This window comes from Anolis carolinensis, chromosome 2, assembly GCF_035594765.1.
Source record: "Anolis carolinensis isolate JA03-04 chromosome 2, rAnoCar3.1.pri, whole genome shotgun sequence".
Lineage (NCBI taxonomy): Eukaryota > Metazoa > Chordata > Lepidosauria > Squamata > Dactyloidae > Anolis > Anolis carolinensis.
In genome coordinates this window covers 175,888,394-175,907,818 of record NC_085842.1, presented here as the reverse complement: position 1 = coordinate 175,907,818, position 19,425 = coordinate 175,888,394, and the positions used below count along the sequence as shown (strand labels likewise).

Sequence of the window (19,425 nt, the reverse complement as noted above, 5' to 3'; positions counted from 1 at the left end):
GCTCTTTAATTCCAGACCTTTTATCTTTTGGATCAGACCTTTTTAAATTTCTATTTGGGGGCAGGTTGTGATGTAGCTATGGCTCAGATCTGTCATTTTGAGAAATCCTTTACATTTGGCTGACATTTTGTTCCTGTGGTGAAAGGATCAGCAGTTGCGCTTTCCCAATTATAATATGAACAAGTTTCATATATATTTCCTTAACAGCTGGTATGTCAAAGTCAAAATGAAAATAGGCACAGCTCTGCAAAATCAAGCATTTCTCCAGAACAATGTAAAATAAAATGTCCATAAAATATTTACATAATAATTATGTACCATATATACTCATGTATATGTCAACCTTATGTATCAGTCAAGAGCAGGTTTGGAGGTCAAAGTTATGGATTTTTGTTTGACCCATGGGTACATCAAGGATAATTTCTCAGGGGGGGAAAAGCACCAATGCTAATTCATGGGCCAGCTACCTGTGGCTATCGCCATTTTCCTTCCCAGGCAGAGAAAGTAAAGAGAATCAGTTATTATTTTGGGGCTTCCCAGGACAGACCAAACTTGCCTTTCACCACTCTTCTCAGATAAGGGGATGGTTCCTTTTAAAATAAAGTTAACATACTGTACACATGGATGAGTTAGCCCAGGTTTCTAGACTTATATATGAGTATATAGGGGATTAATTACGCAGACCCCTTTAATAAGAATAAAGCAACTGAATTTCTTTGTTTTTTGTAGGCTTTAGATGCCTATGAAACACTACCAAGAAAACACCAGAATTAGTAGTTCAGGCCTACTCTTAACATGCCTAAATTTCCCAGGTTGGGAAGATGCATTTTTTTTCTGGAGGCATCCTGAACAAATTCTTCTTCCAAAGAGGATCGTGCAGAATGTAGAAATTACTGCATTTAGTAGTGTATAAATCTATATTTTAAAAAACAGCACTCTAAAAATCTGAACATAGCCACATATGTGAATACTGTATCTTAACTTTTATCAAAAAACAAAAACAAAAAACAACCACCTATGAGAAGAGTAATGAAAGAGGAGAGCTTAAACAGACCAGGAAACTCGTAAAGCAGGACTGACCCCTCTATTCTCCCCACTGTGGTGCCATTTTTGACCTTTTTGAATGCCTAAAAGGGGAAATGGCTGTGGAGGCCAGGAGCATTCCTCTCTCCACAGAATGATCCTTGACCCCTATCCACAGGCCATATCAAATCCGTACGCTTGGTCCCAAAACACACCCTCAAGTCAGCTTATTTATGCGTGTATACAGTAGCTTTCTCAGATCCACTATATTCATGGCAGAAAGTCTAGTAATTATTCTCTTTCCCAATAATGACCAGTTCAGATTATTGGCATATTTAAATGCCTCCTCACATGCACAACCCTTGACTGAAGGTAGAGATCTTGTAGAACAGAGAGTACTACAGCGTTATAATGCATCAGCTTCCTCTGATGGAATAAAAACATCAAGGCTAAATCCAGTTGCTTTTCCCAATTAGAGTAAACCAGGGGTCCCCAAACTAAGGCCCGGGGGCCGGATGGGGCCCATCGAAGCCATTTATCCGGCCCCCCACGGCACAAGGGCAAAAGAAGGTTGGGCTAAATGATCCAAGGGGTCTCTTCAAACCCTCTTTATTGTTATTATTATTATTATTATTATTATTATTATTATTATTATTATTATGACACAGCAAACAAGATAGATATGCTGGATTTCATTATTATTATTATTATTATTATTATTATTATTATTATTATTAACATTGAGGCTGGGTGGCCATCTGTCAGGGATGCTTTGCTTGTGCTTTTGGTGCACAGAGGCAGAAGGGGGTTAGACTAAATGGCCCAAGGGGTCTCTTCCAACCCTCTTTATTATTATTATTATTATTATTATTATTATTATTATTATTATTAACATTGAGGCTGGGTGGCCATGTCAGGGGTGCTTTGCTTGTGCTTTCGGTGCACAAAGGCAGAAGGGGATTGGACTCAATGGTCCCAAAGGGTCTCTTCCAACCCTCTTTTTTATTATTATTATTATTAATAATAATAATAATAATAATAATAATAATAATAATAATAATAATAATAATTGCTCAGTGGCCAACTATAGTCCGGCCCTCCAACAGTCCGAAGGATCGTGAACTGGCCCCCTGTTTAAAAAGTTTGGGGACCCCTGGAGTAAACCATAGTTAAGATCAATCACAGGCTGGATCTGGAATGCAAGTTACACCATGGTAAACTAAAAATAAACACTACTGCTATTCTTTGTAGCCATGCTGGAGGAGGAAAAACACACAGGATCAAGACACATTCAAATTTATAACAAATCATAATGTATCATCAATATTGGTGTTATTTTCTGGTAAAATACTAACTTCTGTAAATCTACCTCAAGAGAAAATGTGTGGAGAGGCACATTTGTAAGTGTCTCAAGTTCCAGGGTGCCAAACATCAAGTGGCTGATGCAACCACTTACAATTTGTGTATTTTTCCTCTAGGAAACTTTATTACTTGCCTTAGTCAGAAACCACCTGCTCTCAAAAATGTTGAGACAAGGTCGATGTGTGCTTTACCTCCTGATGTTTCCTTTTTTCTCTCTCTCCTCTTCCCTATTTCTGGACAGTTGTCTCTCTAATTTCCACCCTTTTGTAATGGCAGCATTACATATCTGTGAACAGTCTCTCAAGACTAACACTGTCTAGACACTTAAATTAAAGCCGTGTTAAATAATATCAGGAAAGGAACAGCCTACCTCCACATGGGTGGAAAGGGAAACAAGCAGCCTGAAGGAGATCTGCTGCTGTTGTGAATTGAGATTGTGGATTCCACGCAATACAGAGGAAAAACCATGAAGCAAAGGTTAGAGGAACCAGCTCGTCATTCTGCGATGGACATTCAGTAATTAACACTACCCTGGGACCATAGTCATGAAGAACTGTTTGTCACTCTCTAGCTCCTCATCATTATTACAACCCCACCAACATTGGTACAAAATGCACAATACATTACATGACAAGACACAGTGCATTACATTACAATATGTGAATACAAAATGTAACTTTATTATCACAGATTCAAGAAGCTAGTTGAAGAAAATCACCCAAGCATGTCAGCATCATTTCCCCAGAGCACATCCTGGAATGCAGTTTTTAAAAATTCAGAATTCTATCAGGGACACCTTATACACATACATTTCTCTTATGCATACACATTCCCTTTTCAGGTGTTAGGAGGTTAGTTTTCTTTCCTCCCACTACACCATCCAGGCCCTTCCCTGCCCTCTGTTACTGAAAAATCTCTGAAGCCATGCAGCCTTGTCCATTCCATTCTTTGCAAGAAGCTTGGAGAAGCATATGATTACCTCCTCACTGCTAGATGCAAATTGATGATGTCAATGCTGAGGTCGGCCAGGTTCCTCCAGGGGTTTTAACAGTTATTTGATCACTTCATATCTGGCTATGTCCTCATAGATGTTTCTCTTAGTCTGCTTGTTGACAACAAATTATGGAATAGCCATGCAAGGTAGCTTTAGTGGCTTATCAGTTAGTTTGGGGCAGTACATTCAGTCTCTGTGTCCATTCAACCAACCATGGATCATACATATTACAAGGAAAACCCCAAAAAACAAACATTGATTTTGTTCTGTACTTATGTGTAGGCATGCCTTGCGGTAGCTTCCCACCATTTCACAATCCTTAGGCTCTTTCTGACATTAATTTGAGCTGTTTGCCATTTTATATAAAGGATGCCATTTGTATGTAACGGGACTTAAGCATCCACAAATGTTGGTATTCACATGGGCTTCTGGAACCGAAACTCAGTGGATAACAGGGGCCCATTGCCTACATGTATATGGTTCGGTGCTGCCTAGCTCCATATGCAGATATTTAGGACATACTGTGTGATGTAAACACAATCCTGCCAAGTCAATATACTGCGATATGTTCCACATAGTTGGAGCACTGAGTGTGAGAATGCCATCTCAATTGCAGCATTGTGCCTCTTATAATATGAAGACCATAGTAGGGATTATTTGGCACCCCAAAGGTTTTGGGTTACACTCACTGTCATAATCTTGTACTGCTGACCATACTGACTTTGTCACTACCCTGTTTCTCCCAAAACAATACAGGGTCTTATATTAATTTTTTCTCCAAAAGATGCTCTAGAGCTTGTTTTCAGTGTCAGTCTTATTTTTCCAAATTGACTTTTAAATGAACTATATCTAGGGCTTATTTTTGAAATAACGCTTATATTTTGAGCATCTTCAGAATTGCTGAAAAATTCTGATAGGTCTTATTTTCGGGGTAGATTTTATTTTGGGGGAAACAGGGTAGAGCCTCTGGGAACTGGAAATGAAAATATTTGAAGGTCAAGTGCATCATGCATAGAAGTTACATGATTAAGTTGTTAAAATTGAAAATGCTTGTGTAATTAACAAAAATGCAATTCCCTTGTTTCAGTTCCACTGGCTACCAGTCTATTTCCAACTCAATTCAAAGTGTTGTTTATGACCTGTAAAGCTCTATGTAGTTCAAGTTAATGCTGTCAAGGACTGTATTCTTCCTTATGGGTTTTGATATCTTTAGGGAGGACCTATCCCTTCATTTTTCCACCTTCACAGAAACAATTCGATTTACAAGGAAAACTACAAAAAGCTGTGTGGCCTCTCACCTATGGAAATAGCAAACTTCATGCTAAGGGATGACTGGGACCACTAATGAAGCAGTATTTTTGTCTGAATAAGGAACGACCATATAAACTTGAACATCGAAGAAAGCCTAATAAATTTTTTGGAATGTTTGGCATAGGTTTTCATGCACACAATTGGCTTCAATAGTGGGAAGCTCTTTATTTGTACCTTGAACTTATACTTCAGACTATTCAACTGCAGAACCCATCAGCATGGACTGTACATCCCTTAAATATTAGTCCACTCCAGGACTGGGGGGGGGGGGGGGTATCACAAAATTGCTCCGCTCATGCCTCCTGGAAAGCATTTGGGGCAAATCAGGATTTTGCAGATTATGGAAAACAGTGTAGATGGACAAAAATCCTTTCACTCAATCCTAACTCTGTTCATTTGTGCTCCATTTACTGCATTTTGTGACAATCCCTGGAGCCTCATTTTACACACCCTACTGGTGTCACTTGGCTACCAGCATTTGCTATACAGTGTATATAGTGTAGCAGTAAAACATGGTCATGAATAAAGCCTGGCAGCACCAGAGCTAAAACAGCCCTATGCCAATCTCAGCAGTGTGTTTAGTAAGCCCACAAAGGATTCTGGAAATCCTTTGGATTAGCATCTTCTCACAGCTATTATTGCAAGCAGTAAAGTAAATCCACAAGCTATAGCCTGACCATGTGCACCTAAAGCCCACATAAGGCAGCCACTGCATTGATTGAGTTCACGTCTTCTTAAGCTAGAACTGAAAGTGCTAAGCACATGAAAGCTACCAGAGAAGCAGTTGACACAGGGAAATAAAATGAATTCCAATACTGGATTTGCATCTTTTAGAACTGTTTTCAATAGTTGTAAAAAAGAAAGAAAGAAAAACAGAGGGGGCGGGGCGGATAAATGTTAGGTCTCAATTGTGGATTGATGTGTAATATTCTATGACGGGAGCCTCATGATTCTAAGAACCTCATTACATTGAGGTCTCCGATCTGGGCAATAGTGGGGAGATTCACCACGGATGGTGGTAAATCCGACAGGGGGTCGAAGGGAAGTAGATCAATATCATGTGATGTGATCCGGTGAGCTCTCTCCCTGATTAGAGGTCAAAATGTCATAAGATGGGCACTTTTTCCCATCTGATGAAGTCCTTAATCCAGGCCTGGCCCTACCATTAGGCAGAGCAGGGCAACTCTTTATAGCAGCAGATGCTGAATGGGGTAGGAGTGTCTCCCTTCTAAATCGGTTTTAGATACAGTGGGGCTGTTATGCCATTTTCAGTACAGAAGTGAAATTGTACTTTTGATCCATGTTCAGAGATTACTATCCAGGAAAAAAATGACAAATTTCATCCATCTCTTTTTTAGACTAAGGACCTCATCACACTTATCCATTTAACACATGTTAAGGTCCTAACATCAAAAAAATCTATCTACAGAGAGATAGAACAATTTGCTAGCACTTTAGCTGCCATAGCTACTGCCTACAGAGTCCTGGGATTTGTAATGTGGTAAAGTGATCCCAAGTGTGACAGACAAATGTGAGCGAAAAGGAGCTTTTTAGATTTCCAAGAACCTCACCAAACTGCCTAACAGAATTCTGCTGCCTTAGCTAAGAATACCAGTCATGCAGCCCTCTATATATCATCTATTAACATAAGGAGCTGGAAATGGGCTTCAGCTTTCCCTCACTGAGTTTTTTCCCAACAGGCAGGGCTACCTTCAGCAAAGCAAATGTACATTTTAAGTACTGGTCTCTTGAAAGTGATGAGTCGAAGCATCAGGTGTGGTATGAAGAAAACTCCTTGGGAAAACAAGTGTGAGAATACTAAAGGAAGATGTGGGGCTACTTTCATTCAAAGGGTATCAGTGATGTTCATTTTGTGACTTTGCACATTGTTTTCTCTCTTATTTGTGGCAATAGAAAGTGAGGTGCTGTTTCAAGGGCCTGGCTCAAGATGCAACATGTATACATTTGTGACTTTGATCATACAAAGGGAGCTACTTCAGCATGCCATCATTACCAGTAGAAATGTATTTAAAAAAAACAGACCAAAAAAATGCTGGAAAAAGTAGCCATACAACACTCTGTAGGAAACCACCTACAGAGTGTTCTTGATTCTCTGAATGTTGTTGGATTGCAGTGTATACAGCCTAAACCAGCATATTCAGTGGTGAAGTATCAGAGGAGATGCAATCCAACAGTGTCCGGAAGGTCACACGTTCTCTATTGCTGCTTTAATAAGAGAAGCCAAGGATCTCTGCCACAAGAAAGCATTTTGTGCAACCTTTGACTCCTGTTTGCTTCCCCCCTGCTAAAGATGAAAGAACTAACAAACAAATCTTCATTGTTTCATATCAGAAAGGCTTTTCTTCCAAGCATTCTAACCTAGTGTTTGTATTCCTTTCCAGGGATATATAGAGGACATTGTTTTCGGATCAACCACTTCCCTGAAGACAATGACTACGACCATGATAGCTCAGAATATCTTCTCCGTAAGTTAATCAGATATATCCTTAAGCAAGCATTGGAGGCAGAGGCAGGGGTTGCTTGGGATTTATCTCTTTTTGGAATAAATCAGCTGGATTTAACAATCCCGTTGGTTCTCTTTATCTAATACTAGAAATCTGGATCCAACAGACTTTGAAATCCTAATTTAGACTTCAAAATTCCAACAATCTGAAAATATATAAAAAGGATAGATTGAAAGTTTTTGGAATGTTCATCCTGTCATAGGAGTTCATTCATACATTTATACCAGCAGAGAATAAAAAACAAAACTGGAAGATGTTCAGGAAAACTCTAATTTGAATATAAAATTTGGGACAATTGCTGATGTGTTTTGTGACTTATAAAGGCAAATAACGCATCCCATCTTCTTTAAGTGCTTGGAATTATGTGAATGGTTGCCTTATTTCTCATCATTTACGTGTAACTCATGAGAGGAAAATGTTAATTAACAGTATTGTGTTTTATTGAAAATACACATTTCCATGTTAGAAACTGCATTCTGTCTTGATATAGGTCTTATGAATATTTCAGTACTTTATACAGGCAATGACATGCACATAATAACATGCTGTGTCACAATATTGAGGATATTGTGCTGATGAAACATAGTACAGAGATTAGCAATCAGTTCCGCCTTAGGCCACTTTATGAATGCTTAAGAACAGAATCACGTGCCTTTCTCGTGCTCAGTCTCAACCCTTCAGGATTTAAGATTAAGGGGTAGGGGGAAATGTAATTTAAAGTGGGATGAAGAAGAGAATAGATTCTCTTGCCTCTGGACACAGTGATAAGCCTTACACATCCCACTCAACAATGGCAGCAAGAACTATGGAATCTGACTCCCATTTACTCACAATGATAACTATTTCTGTGAAGCAGAAAACAACATTTATAAAATTAGACTTTCCATGACTCCAATATCCCATTCTCAAGCAATGAGTTCCAATTGCCAATTGATAATACTGCTCACTTTTCAAAATGAGAGAACAGTTACCTTTCATACTTTGAGACTGCAGTCAGATTGATATTAGATTACCATAGAGTAGTTGGGGGAGGAACTGAAAAATCAAATTATGAAATTCTGATAATAACGTATGATAATATATCTCTCTAACAAAGAGGTAAACATCCCTCTACAGTCAATGAGCAGCACTGAAGGTTACATTCAGCACAAGGCTGCTGCTCAAAATGGACATCTTGTATACTGTTGTCCACATGTTGTTTTAGCATTTCCATATTGGCTTCCTAATCCTGCCTACACCAGTCAGTCATTTAGTATGGAGAGCACAGCAATGTATATAGCAGGCATGAGCAAACTTTAGCCCTCCATGTGTTTTGGACTTCAACTCCGACAATTTCTAACAACCTGGAGGGCCGAAGTTTCTCCATGCCTGCTATGTACAGTCATCCCTCCACATTCACTTGGAATTAGAAGCACAGAACCCCGGCAAAAGTGGGGGGGAAACAATTTTTTTAACCTGAAAGAACATCTCTCTAGGAATCTATAGTCCTCCAGTGCAACTTTTTTGTTAACTTCTGCCAGAAGTTGTCCATAGAAGTAATTAATAATAATAATAATAATAATAATAATAATAATAATACAGTAGAGTCTCGCTTATCCAACGTAAACGGGCCGGCAGAATGTTGGATAAGCGAATATGTTGGATAATAAGGAGAGATTAAGGGAAAGCCTATTAAACATTAAATGAGGTTATGATTTTATAAATTAAGCACCAAAACATCATGTTATACAACAAATTTGACAGAAAAAGTAGTTCAATACACAGTAATGCTATGTAGTAATTACTGTATTTACGAATTTAGCACCAAAATATCATGATGTATTGAAAACATTGACTACAAAAATGTGTTGGATAATCCAGAACGTTGGATAAGCGAGTGTTGGATAAGTGAGACTCTACTGTAATAATAAAACTTTATTTCTATCCCGCCCTGTCTCCCCAATCCCCACTCAGGGCACTTCACAACATACAGCAGCAAACATTCAATGCCATAAAGTGTGACCAAATAAACAAACCATAAATCAAATAATAAAATGTTAGACATCAACATCAGACAATAGTGGTACACTACAACAAATTAGGCATCACACAACTAAAAATTCATATTCGCATAGTTAAAGCAATGGTATTCTCCATAATAACCTATGGATGCGAGTGCTGGACCATAAGGAAGGCTGAGTGAAGGAAGATGAACGCTTTTGAACTGTGGTGTTGGAGGAAAATTCTGAGATCCAACCAGTACATAATCCAGGAAATAATACCTGACTGCTTACTGGAGGGAAAGATATTAGAGGCTAAGATGAGGTACTTTGGCCACATAATGAGACAACAGGATATCTTGGAGAAGATACTGATGCTGGAGAAAATAGAAGGAAAAAGGAAGAGGGGCCGACCAAGAGCAGGATGGATGGATGGATAGTATCCTTGAAGTGACTGGCTTGACCTTGAAGAAGCCAGTGGTGGCCATGGGGCCATGGCTTGGTAGCTCTGACTTGGACTGATCCATGAGGTCATGAAGAGTCGGAAACAAATAAACAACAACATATTCCATATTCCAGGAGGACCTGCGAATGCCTAGAGAAAGAATTTCTAGGTTCTCTGATCCAGCCCTATGGTTAACCTCTTCCAGAAGGTGACCATAGAATTGCAATGGAGGACCTAAAGATTCCAAGAGAGAGAGATCATAATTAATCAAATCTGCAAAAGTGAAACCTGCAAATGTGGAGGACCAACTGCAACATGATAACATTGTGACACTTATGAGTTATCTGCAAAGGATAACTCATTATAAGAAGAAATTTATGCAGAGCTAGGCATTTCATTATGCAGCTCCATATTAACATCGTGTCATCTCCCATTTTACAAGTTTTCCAGTATTTTGTAACACACCAAAAAAAACTATGAAATTCTCATAATAAAAGAGAAACTAGGAGATAAAAGAAAGGCATGTGAATACTATGGGGAACAATGAATCTTTCTATCTGTTTTTGTTTTTTGAACTTGTAAGTATTGTTGTCTCTCCCTTGCTGTACTTAAAGTAATGAGAATCAGTAAGAGCATCTAGAGAGGTAAGAAGATCTTCAGGTGCATACTTGAGGCAGAGTTAAGGGAGTGAAGAGGCCATATTTACAGGTGAACTTTTCAGAATGGAAGAAACACAAGGGGACTGGGAGTGTTCCTCAAGGAGTTCTTCAAACATGTTGCTCTAAAATGTGTTTGACAGCTATGTTTTTCTCCGACATCATGCAAAATTAAATGTGCAGAACCCAGTCTACCTTGGCTCTATAGTAGAAAGAGATGGGGAGTTAAAAAACTTGACCTCCATATGTGGTCCTGATCTAAATCAAGTCCATTGCACCTGCATTTTGCATTGCCAAAACCGGTCTTCTTCCTTTGCACAGCCCCCCTTCTACCCAGCCATATAGTCCAGATTATCTGCTTTGCACTGGATTATATGAGTATACACTGCCATATATTCCAGTTCAAACCAGATAACTTGGATTTTACATGGCAATGTAGAAAGGGGCCAGGGACATGTTTTTCAGAGTGGGCTACCTTGGTAATGAAAATTGAATGCCCTGATCCAGATTCAACCCACAGCACAAGGCAGAATGTTAAATCCCTCCTCTCCTCCCTACCATTAATATTCATTTATGGTGCCCATGTTAACTTTCGATGAGAGAAGGCAATATATAATTTTAAAGACTGCCTTCTGGCCCTGGGCAATTAAATGGGAAATCAAGCTGAGTGTAGTAAGAGTAAAGCAATGCACTTAGAATAATTGAATCCTAGAGTTGGAAGAGACCTCATGGGCCATCCAGTCCAACCCCCTGGCAAGAAGCAGGGAAATCATATTCAAAGCACCCCCAACAGATGGCCATCCAGCCTCTGCTTAAAAGCCTCCAAAGAAGGTGCCTCCACCACACTCTGGGGCAGAGAGTTCCACTGCTGAACAGCTCTCACAATGAGGAAGTTCTTCCTGATGTTCAGGTGGAATCTCCTTTCCTGCAGTTTGAAGCTGTTGTTCCACATCCTAGTCTCCAGGGCAGCAAAAAACAAGCTTGCTCCCTCCTCCCTATGACTTCCCCTCACATATTTATACATAGCTATCATGTCTCCTCTCAGCCTTCTCTACTGCAGGTTAAACATGCCCAGTTCTTTAAGCCTCCCCTCATAGGGCTTGTTCTTCGGACCCTTGATCATTTTAGTCGCCCTCCACTGGACACATTGTCAACATCTCCCTTCAACTGCAGTGCCCAGAATTAGACACAGTGTAATTCCAGGTGTGGTCTGACCAAGGCAGATTAGAGGGGGAGCATGAATTCCCTGGGTCTAGACACTAGAATCCTATTTATACAAGCCAAAATCCCATTAACTTTTTTTGCTGCCACATCACATTGTTGGCTCATATTTAACTTGTTCTCCATGAGGACTCCAAGATCTTATTCACATGTACTGCTGTCGAGCCAGGCCTCCCCCGTTCTGCATCTTTGCATTTTGTTTTTTCTGCCTAAGTGAAGTATTTGTCCCTGTTGAACTTCATTTTGTTAGTTTCAGCCCATCTCTCTAATCTGTTACAATCGTTTTGGATTCAGTTCCTGTCTTCTGGAGTATTGGCTATTCCTCCCAATTTGATGTCACTTGCCTTCTAACCCTTCAACTACTCTGTTTCCCTGAAAATAAGACATCCCCAGAAAATAAGACCTAGTAGAGGTTTTCCTAAATTGCTAAATATAAGGCCTCCCCCGAAAGTAAGACCTAGTAAAGTTTGTGTTTGGAAGCATATCCGCCAAACAGAACACCAGCTCATGCAGGATTGGTAAATGTATGTACCATAGATTGTTGTACATGTAAATAATGGTAGTAACAAGAAATTCTTGATAGGATTCACAGTTTGTCTGATTATGCTGGTTTGTGATAACAACTACTGGCCAGTATATAATGTTATTTTTTTTGTTCAACAATAAATGTGAATTCTTCTGCATGGAAAAATAAGACATCCCCTGAAAATAAGACCTAGCACATCTTTGGGAGCAAAAATTAATATAAGACACTGTCTTATTTTTGGGGAAACAAGGTAAGTCTTGAATAAAGATGTTGAACAGAACCGGGCCCAGGATGGAACCCTGCTTATGGCACTCTGCTCGTCACTTCTTTTCAGGATGAAGAGGAAGCATTGATGAGCACCCTTTGGGTTCTTTCGCTTAACCAATTACAGATCCGCCTAACCATAGTTTTCCCTAGCCCACATTTGACTACTTTGTTTGCCAGAAGGTTATGGGAGACCTTGTTGAAGGCCTTACTGAAATCCAGATACTCTACATCCACAGCATTCCCAGATGCATGCCAGATTAGCCTGGCATGACTTGTTTTTGATAAATCCGTGTCGACTATTAGCGATTACCGCATTCGTTTCTACCCTGTTTCCCCGAAAATAAGACATGCCCAAAAAATAAGACCTAGTAGAGGTTTTACTGAATTGCTAAATATAAGGCCTCCCCCGAAAGTAAGACCTAGCAAACTATTTGTTTGGAAGCATGCCTGGCGCCCGCCAAACAAAACACCATAGCATGCAGGATTAGTAAATGTACATACCAGTTGTATATGGAAATAATGGTAGTAACAAGAAATTCTTGACAGGAGTCACAGTTTGTCTGGTTTGGTTATGTTGGTTTGTGATGACAACTATTGTACAGTATAGAATAAATGTTCACTTTTTTGTTCAACAATAAATGTGAATTCTTCTTCATGGAAAAATAAGACATCCCCTGAAAATAAGACCTAGCACATCTTTGGGAGTAAAAAATAATATAAGACACTGTCTTATTTTCGGGGAAACACGGTAAGTGTTTGCAGAACCACTTCCTTAATGATCTTTTCCAGAATCTTGTCTGGTATTGATGTGAGGCTAACCGGGTGGTAATTGTTTGAGCTATCCTTTTTTCCTTTCTTGAAGATAGGGACCACCTTTGCCCTCCTCCAATCTGCTGGGACTTCTACCCTTCTCCAAAAACTCTCAAACATTATTGCCAGTGGTTCCAAAATAACTTCCGCTAGTTCCTTCAATACTCTTGGATGTAGCTGATCTGGCCCTAGGGATTTAAGTTAGTTTAGAGCAGTGAAGTATTTCTGGATGACTTATTTCCCTATTTTGTGTTGGATTTCCCCTAATCCTTCATCCACTCCATGTTGCTTAGGTTGGGGACAGTTTTCTTTTTGTGAGAAGACTGAGGCAAAGAAGGCATTAAGTAGTTCTGCCTTTTCCCTTTTGAACACAAAAGACAGGATGATGTTGATGTGTTATACCAGTGTATACTAGTTTGGATATAGCTAAATAACCGAAGAACAAATGGTTTTCAGATTTTTTTGGATAGCAAAGACTTTCTTTCTCATGTGTCCAGTCACCAGTTAGTAGCCAGGAGAGGCTGCCTTTGCACATTGAAGTAGCTTTACACACTCTGCCAATGTTCAAATAGCGCCTTAAGTTCAACATGATACAGTCACATCTTTACTGATGGTGACTGTTCAGGAAAGAGATTTTGGAGCTAAGGTGGAGAATTAAGAGAAAGGGCCTAGAGTGCTCAAGAAAGGCACAGAAGAAAAGGAAGTATTTCATCCTCCTTGTACCAACTGATGATGTAGCTTACACATCCATTGACCTCATTTGAAAAAAACAAACAAATATGTAGACTTTTAGATATTGAGAATGGGAGACAACCAAATGAATTTAAAGAATAGGTAGCTTAATTAAAAAGCAAAATTGTATGGCCGCCTTGGGTAAGAGTTTGTAAGAGCATCAGAACATCTAAAAGCATCTACTCTTCTGATTCATTCACACCATGAAAGAAAATGCCTTCCATGGTTTCTTCAATGGGTAGCTGGTAATTGGCTACCAACTTTATACGATTTATACCAACTGATACATCTAAGCAGATAATATATTGGTTCTAACCCCGAAGCATTCTCCACTAGCCTTTCATTCAGTTCTTTCCAACAAATTGTTCTGTGGGTTCTCAACTCTACATAATATTTGCTTTTGCTTGACACAGTGACACCAAATCAAGGCGTACATATCGAGGTGTATAATAATAATAATAATAACTTTATTTTTATACCCCGCCCCATCTCCCCGAAGGGACTCGGGGCGGCTTACATGGGGCCAGGCCCGATAAAACAAACAAAACAGTAACAAAGCAATAAAACAATTATCCCAGTAAAAAACATCAACAATAATAAAAACAATCATTAAAATCAACAAGCAGGATACAGTGTTAAAAACAGGAGACTAATTCGTAGATCCCAGGCGAAATGCAAAGTGTTACGAAATGGGAAAAGGAAATCTCAAGTTGAATGGACAATAAAGTGCGGTATAAAATGGTATGACTGTCTAGATTCACTGAAGTGAATCATGAATGTGTGGAATACATGCACTATAAATGGAAAATCAAACTGCCCCATAGTGTTGTCAAAATCTACTTAAGCAATAGATACGGATCTGCAAGGCTGGCCAATGATGTTTTGTTGACGAGGCAGCTTACATTCAGAAAATTCAAGATACACAGCACCCAAAGCCAGCCAGGTTACTTCACTGTATTAAGGCAGAAAATAACAGATGCAAACTTATCCCCATTCTAGGCAGTAAAAAATAACAAATAGAATGGTCTAAAATTGTGTGCCAAGGAGAATGGGATGGCTGAGGTGGATACCTCATTATGCCTGGTGGTAAATAGACCCACTATCCATATGATTTCTGTTCTGTCTTTTTCTAGTCCTATATGTACTGCCCAATATTTGTATTGTGGAAACAAAATGTTCTGGTTAAGGCTATGGGGAGTATTTCCTTTTTACCATCTATGCTTCTAGCTACATAAGCCACAAATGACAAGTGTAGCCATTCTTCCTCTGTGTGCTGAATTTAAATATGGCCTATGGATGGTAAAAGTAAGCTCTGTGATCTTTACCACACATACAAAAACTATCATCACCTTCCCATGCCTGCACAAAGCCTCAACTGGCATTAGATCACTTATTACCATCCCGAAATGTATTCATTAGTCTGCAAAATGATTTCAGAGCAGGCAGAGTGAAAGAGCTGATGCTAGACATTGTGAAAAGGGAATGCAATTTCTCATTTTGATTGTAGCAGGTGCAACTATACTAGAAGCAATCTTCGTTTGCTTGCGATGTTGGCTGAAAATATTGGGGTATCAGTGTCTGTCGTTAGATTATGTCACTTGCATGTCCTGGTGGATTGAGTAGATGGCAAACTTTAGCCACACATCTGCTGTAGCCCAGAAGGAAACAGAGAAGAACGTCCAGCTGCCACATTCTGCCACAGATGTGTAGTATGTCCCCTCAATAGGACCTTTACTGGGGTATGATTTGCCCACACTCGTTTGCCAGCCAATGTTGCATAGAAGTTTTCAGCAGAAGCTGGTAGAGGCTAGAATACATCACAGTGGGTACAGAATGGGGAATACATATCGCTTCTGGAATTGCTCCTATTTGTCTCATGGTAATGGGTCACATGGCTGTAGTCCTCCTCATAAAAATTTTGATCCTGCAACCTAGAGATCATTTTCAGAGAAAAAAATCTAGCTCCATCCCGCTACACCCTCATCACTAGAGCTTCCCACTATGATTATTTATAAAGTACCTACACATGTTAGGTGCTATACAAAGACTGAAAAAAGAAAAGAGCTTGCCTCCAGGCTCACGATCCATTTCTTATGCAAATGTTTTGACAGCAGTTTTAATTCTTTGGAGGCACTCAGTTGTATTCTTTATAATTTGGTCATGACAGGAATATTGCACACAGCAGAGCCCTTGTTTTATAGATTTCTAACAAATACAAACAGTAAAGCAAGCAATATTGGTAGTAGAAGGAAAGAAGGTGCAATCTTTCATACCAGGCAGGGAACATTTGCTCCACTGCCCCACCCTCTCCATTTTGTTAACACTATTATAATATTGAGGATGAACACAGAGCCTTTAGCTCTGGAATATGTATTCCCAGTACCATGAAACTTGATTTACATGTGATAAGAAAAAATATCACAGAAGGGTTTACTCTTTTCCTCTTATGAATAAAATGGCCAAGTAAACTCAGCTTGATAGAAAGAAAATCCAGTGTATTGCATTTAAAATCTAAACACATCAGATCATACCTTAGAATTATTTACAATATTTTCATCAGCCTTCAACAACCTGGTTCCTTAGTGCCTTGAAATACATTTCCCATCATGTCCAAATAGCATGATTGCAAGGAATTCTACAAGCTATATTACAATAAGTACCTTCTCACATTATCTTCAAGATTCGCCATGCATTGTGGTGGCATAGGGAGGGCATAGGGAACCCATCGCCCAACTTGCCTAGGACCCCATCCCACGGAACCATCCAGCTTCACTCCTCCCAATTGTTTTAAAGGCAATACGGAAAGCCTCCCATGGTGCTGCCACAGTGGCGTGCGCCACTTACTCTCCCTTTTTCATTTCAGAGCCTAGCTGGAAGTACACATGTGTCATGTAATGGGTTCCATGGTGAAAGGGGAGAACAAGCAGCATATAACAGGCAAAGTAGCCTGTCTGATGAGTTTGTATATCCAGAAGCCAACATATTGGGGAAAGTAGAACTTCAATACAGGCCTGCATCTAAAGATTTACCTCCCCAAAAAAGTATATCACAAGTAGAATAGGCATATCTCCATTGGTGGCATTTTGTAGACTAAGAATTTGAATATGTATTTTAAATATTCAAGTTTTTAGCATAATTAGTCCATTCCGCTGCTACTAGGAGGTGTGAGAATATTATCCCTGGCTAAGACAGAAGATCTCATCTGATCATGGAAACTAAGCGGGGTCAGGATCAGAGACAGGCCCGCGAATTTCAGATGGTCAAAATTGCCCGTCATACAATGCTCCCTTTTTGCTTGTGGCACAGAGTCCGCCAGCTCCCACCCCATGACGTAGATCTACTTCAGCCGGGGCTCCAGGGCATAAGTGAAGAGGAAGCATCGTAAGCCACTGCCACAGCAACACGGGAGGCTTCCAGTGTTACATAGGCAACAATGGGGGGAACTGGGTGGCGGACTTAAGCCTGAGTTCTTGTACGCACTTTCCTTAGAGTTTGTACAGTTGATCACAGTAGGCTTTATGTGTGAGCAAATGTGTATAGTATTGTACTGTGGAGCCAGGAAGGCTTTCAAACAATTTGTAATGTGATTGCAAACATGTCATCTCAGTCATGCCTACAGGGTACGGAATTCTTGCAATACAGGATTTTGGTCTCTTTCCCTTATTGAAACACGTTAATTCATCCTTGAGATAAATTCTTCCTCAGATCTGAGATCTACTTCAGAGTATTCATCTTTCCAGCCACTATATTTACTTTCATTGAAGTCTTTCACACAGCCAGTATTGACCCAAATTTAGGTCAGCTGTGGGTCCACTCTATCTTTGGTAGACCTCAGGCACTGCCTATTGGAAGAAAATACTTTTATATATAGCTTAAATGGAAACATTATGGGTAAAGGGAACTGTGCTCTGTTTGGATGAAACAATATGGCCTGGATATCTCTCAGCAGTAAAGCATGGAGGCATTCTCTTTGTGTGTCAAAAGGTCCAAGCTTTTTGACAGAAAGAGGAAAGACTCCTACTTGAGACCTCAGAGAGCCACTCTCAGTACTAGGCCAAATGGGCCAGTTCCCAGATGGCTGGTAGTTTTGCTGCTCTAGCAGTGACAAATCCACTATTGGGTTTATGCTGTTTCTTTTGCAGTTGCCCCAAGTCGTTTAGCATCCTGGTGGTGGTGATAGACCCAGGGTTTTCAAAGGTTTGGCAACGACAAAGCTCTCATGCAAAAACAGGACAGCTATGGGAGGAACAGCAGTAAAATCCAACTTTGATTCGCTGCCCATGCAGATTCACTAGATTTCCTGGACCAGTGGTCTTACTGTGTATGATCATATTCCGACGGAAACAGTTTTGAAGTGAAGGAGAGAAGGGATCTAATAGAGCCTTTTAAATTTACTGAGATTATTAAAATAGAGAGAAAGAAGAGTTTGAAATGTAAATAGAAATGCCAAACGTGCTATATGTTGATGGAGTGACAAGTGTAATCTCGGTTATGGTAATGAATACTAGTTAAAAGGACAAATGTGGGTGATTGGTTTTGCTTACAAGCATAGATAGGCAGGTTAACCCATGTCCAGTAAAGAGAAGTCTTGATAATTTGTTGAGACAAGGCAGTGGACCCTTGGTTTGGTTCCAGGATCCCGCATGGATACCAAAATCTATAGATACTCACCCCATTGTATACAATGGTGCAGTTAAATCGTGTCCATGATATAACATGGCAAAATCAAAATGCTTTTTGGAAGATTATGTGAAGGCACTCCCTATTCAAGCTGTGACTAGATGAATCTATGGATGAAGAATCTGTGGATATAGAGGACCAGATCCATCACCACATCAGGATATCTTGTGTTCCATTACACTCCATATTCACCTCCCTTTCTGCCCCATTTATATATCTCTCTGTCCACAGAAGCATCACTCCATGTATTTGATGAATTGGACTGTGCCCGTGAAAGCTTATGCTGAAATAAATCAATTCATTTCAAAGGCGCTGCTAGATCCCTTCACTCTCTTGCTTTCCCTCTATATTGGAAAATCCCTATTTCTTTTACCTACCAAGCTGGTCATATCAACTAAACATAAGATGATGGTATTGAGAATGTGTATAAAGTTCACTATGGATATTGTTCCTCAAGAAAGATGCAGCAAATGCCATAAGAGAATAGAGAAGGCATAAAATAGCCCCTTTGTCAAGATAGCCTATGGTGATATTGGCCATTTGAAAACTCCTCTTGACCTTGTTACACCGTATATTTAACCTGGAAAACTTTTTTAGCTTGTAGAAGCCTTCTCATGAGCCCTGGACTGGGGCAATTCCCTTGAGAAACACTAAGCCTTTATTGGAGCAATTGCAGTATATCCTTTGGAGTAACAAAGAGAAAGATGCCAATTAAAATCCACCAAAAAGAAATCAAGAACAAGCAAGCAAAGAACAGACCATTGATCTCTTGTGCTATTGTCGATTTTCTAGGCTTGAAATTTTGTTTGATCTCTTTCTTCAAAGGCTGGTGTGTTGCCCTCTTCTGGGCTTTCCAGCATCAATGGTCCTTTCTTGCTCTTATCTTTGACTGTA

At 39.7% G+C, this 19,425-nt stretch overlaps 1 protein-coding gene across 1 annotated transcript in view; it reads left to right on the top strand.

Moving 5' to 3' along the window:
- The window catches only part of cacng4 (calcium voltage-gated channel auxiliary subunit gamma 4), a 119,606-nt gene that overhangs the window by 86,233 nt on the left and 13,948 nt on the right, over nt 1-19,425 (top strand). Inside the window, exon 2 of the mRNA XM_003224436.4 lies at nt 7,093-7,176. Coding sequence (XP_003224484.1) covers nt 7,093-7,176 — 84 coding nt within the window. The remainder of the gene's footprint in view (nt 1-7,092; nt 7,177-19,425) is intronic.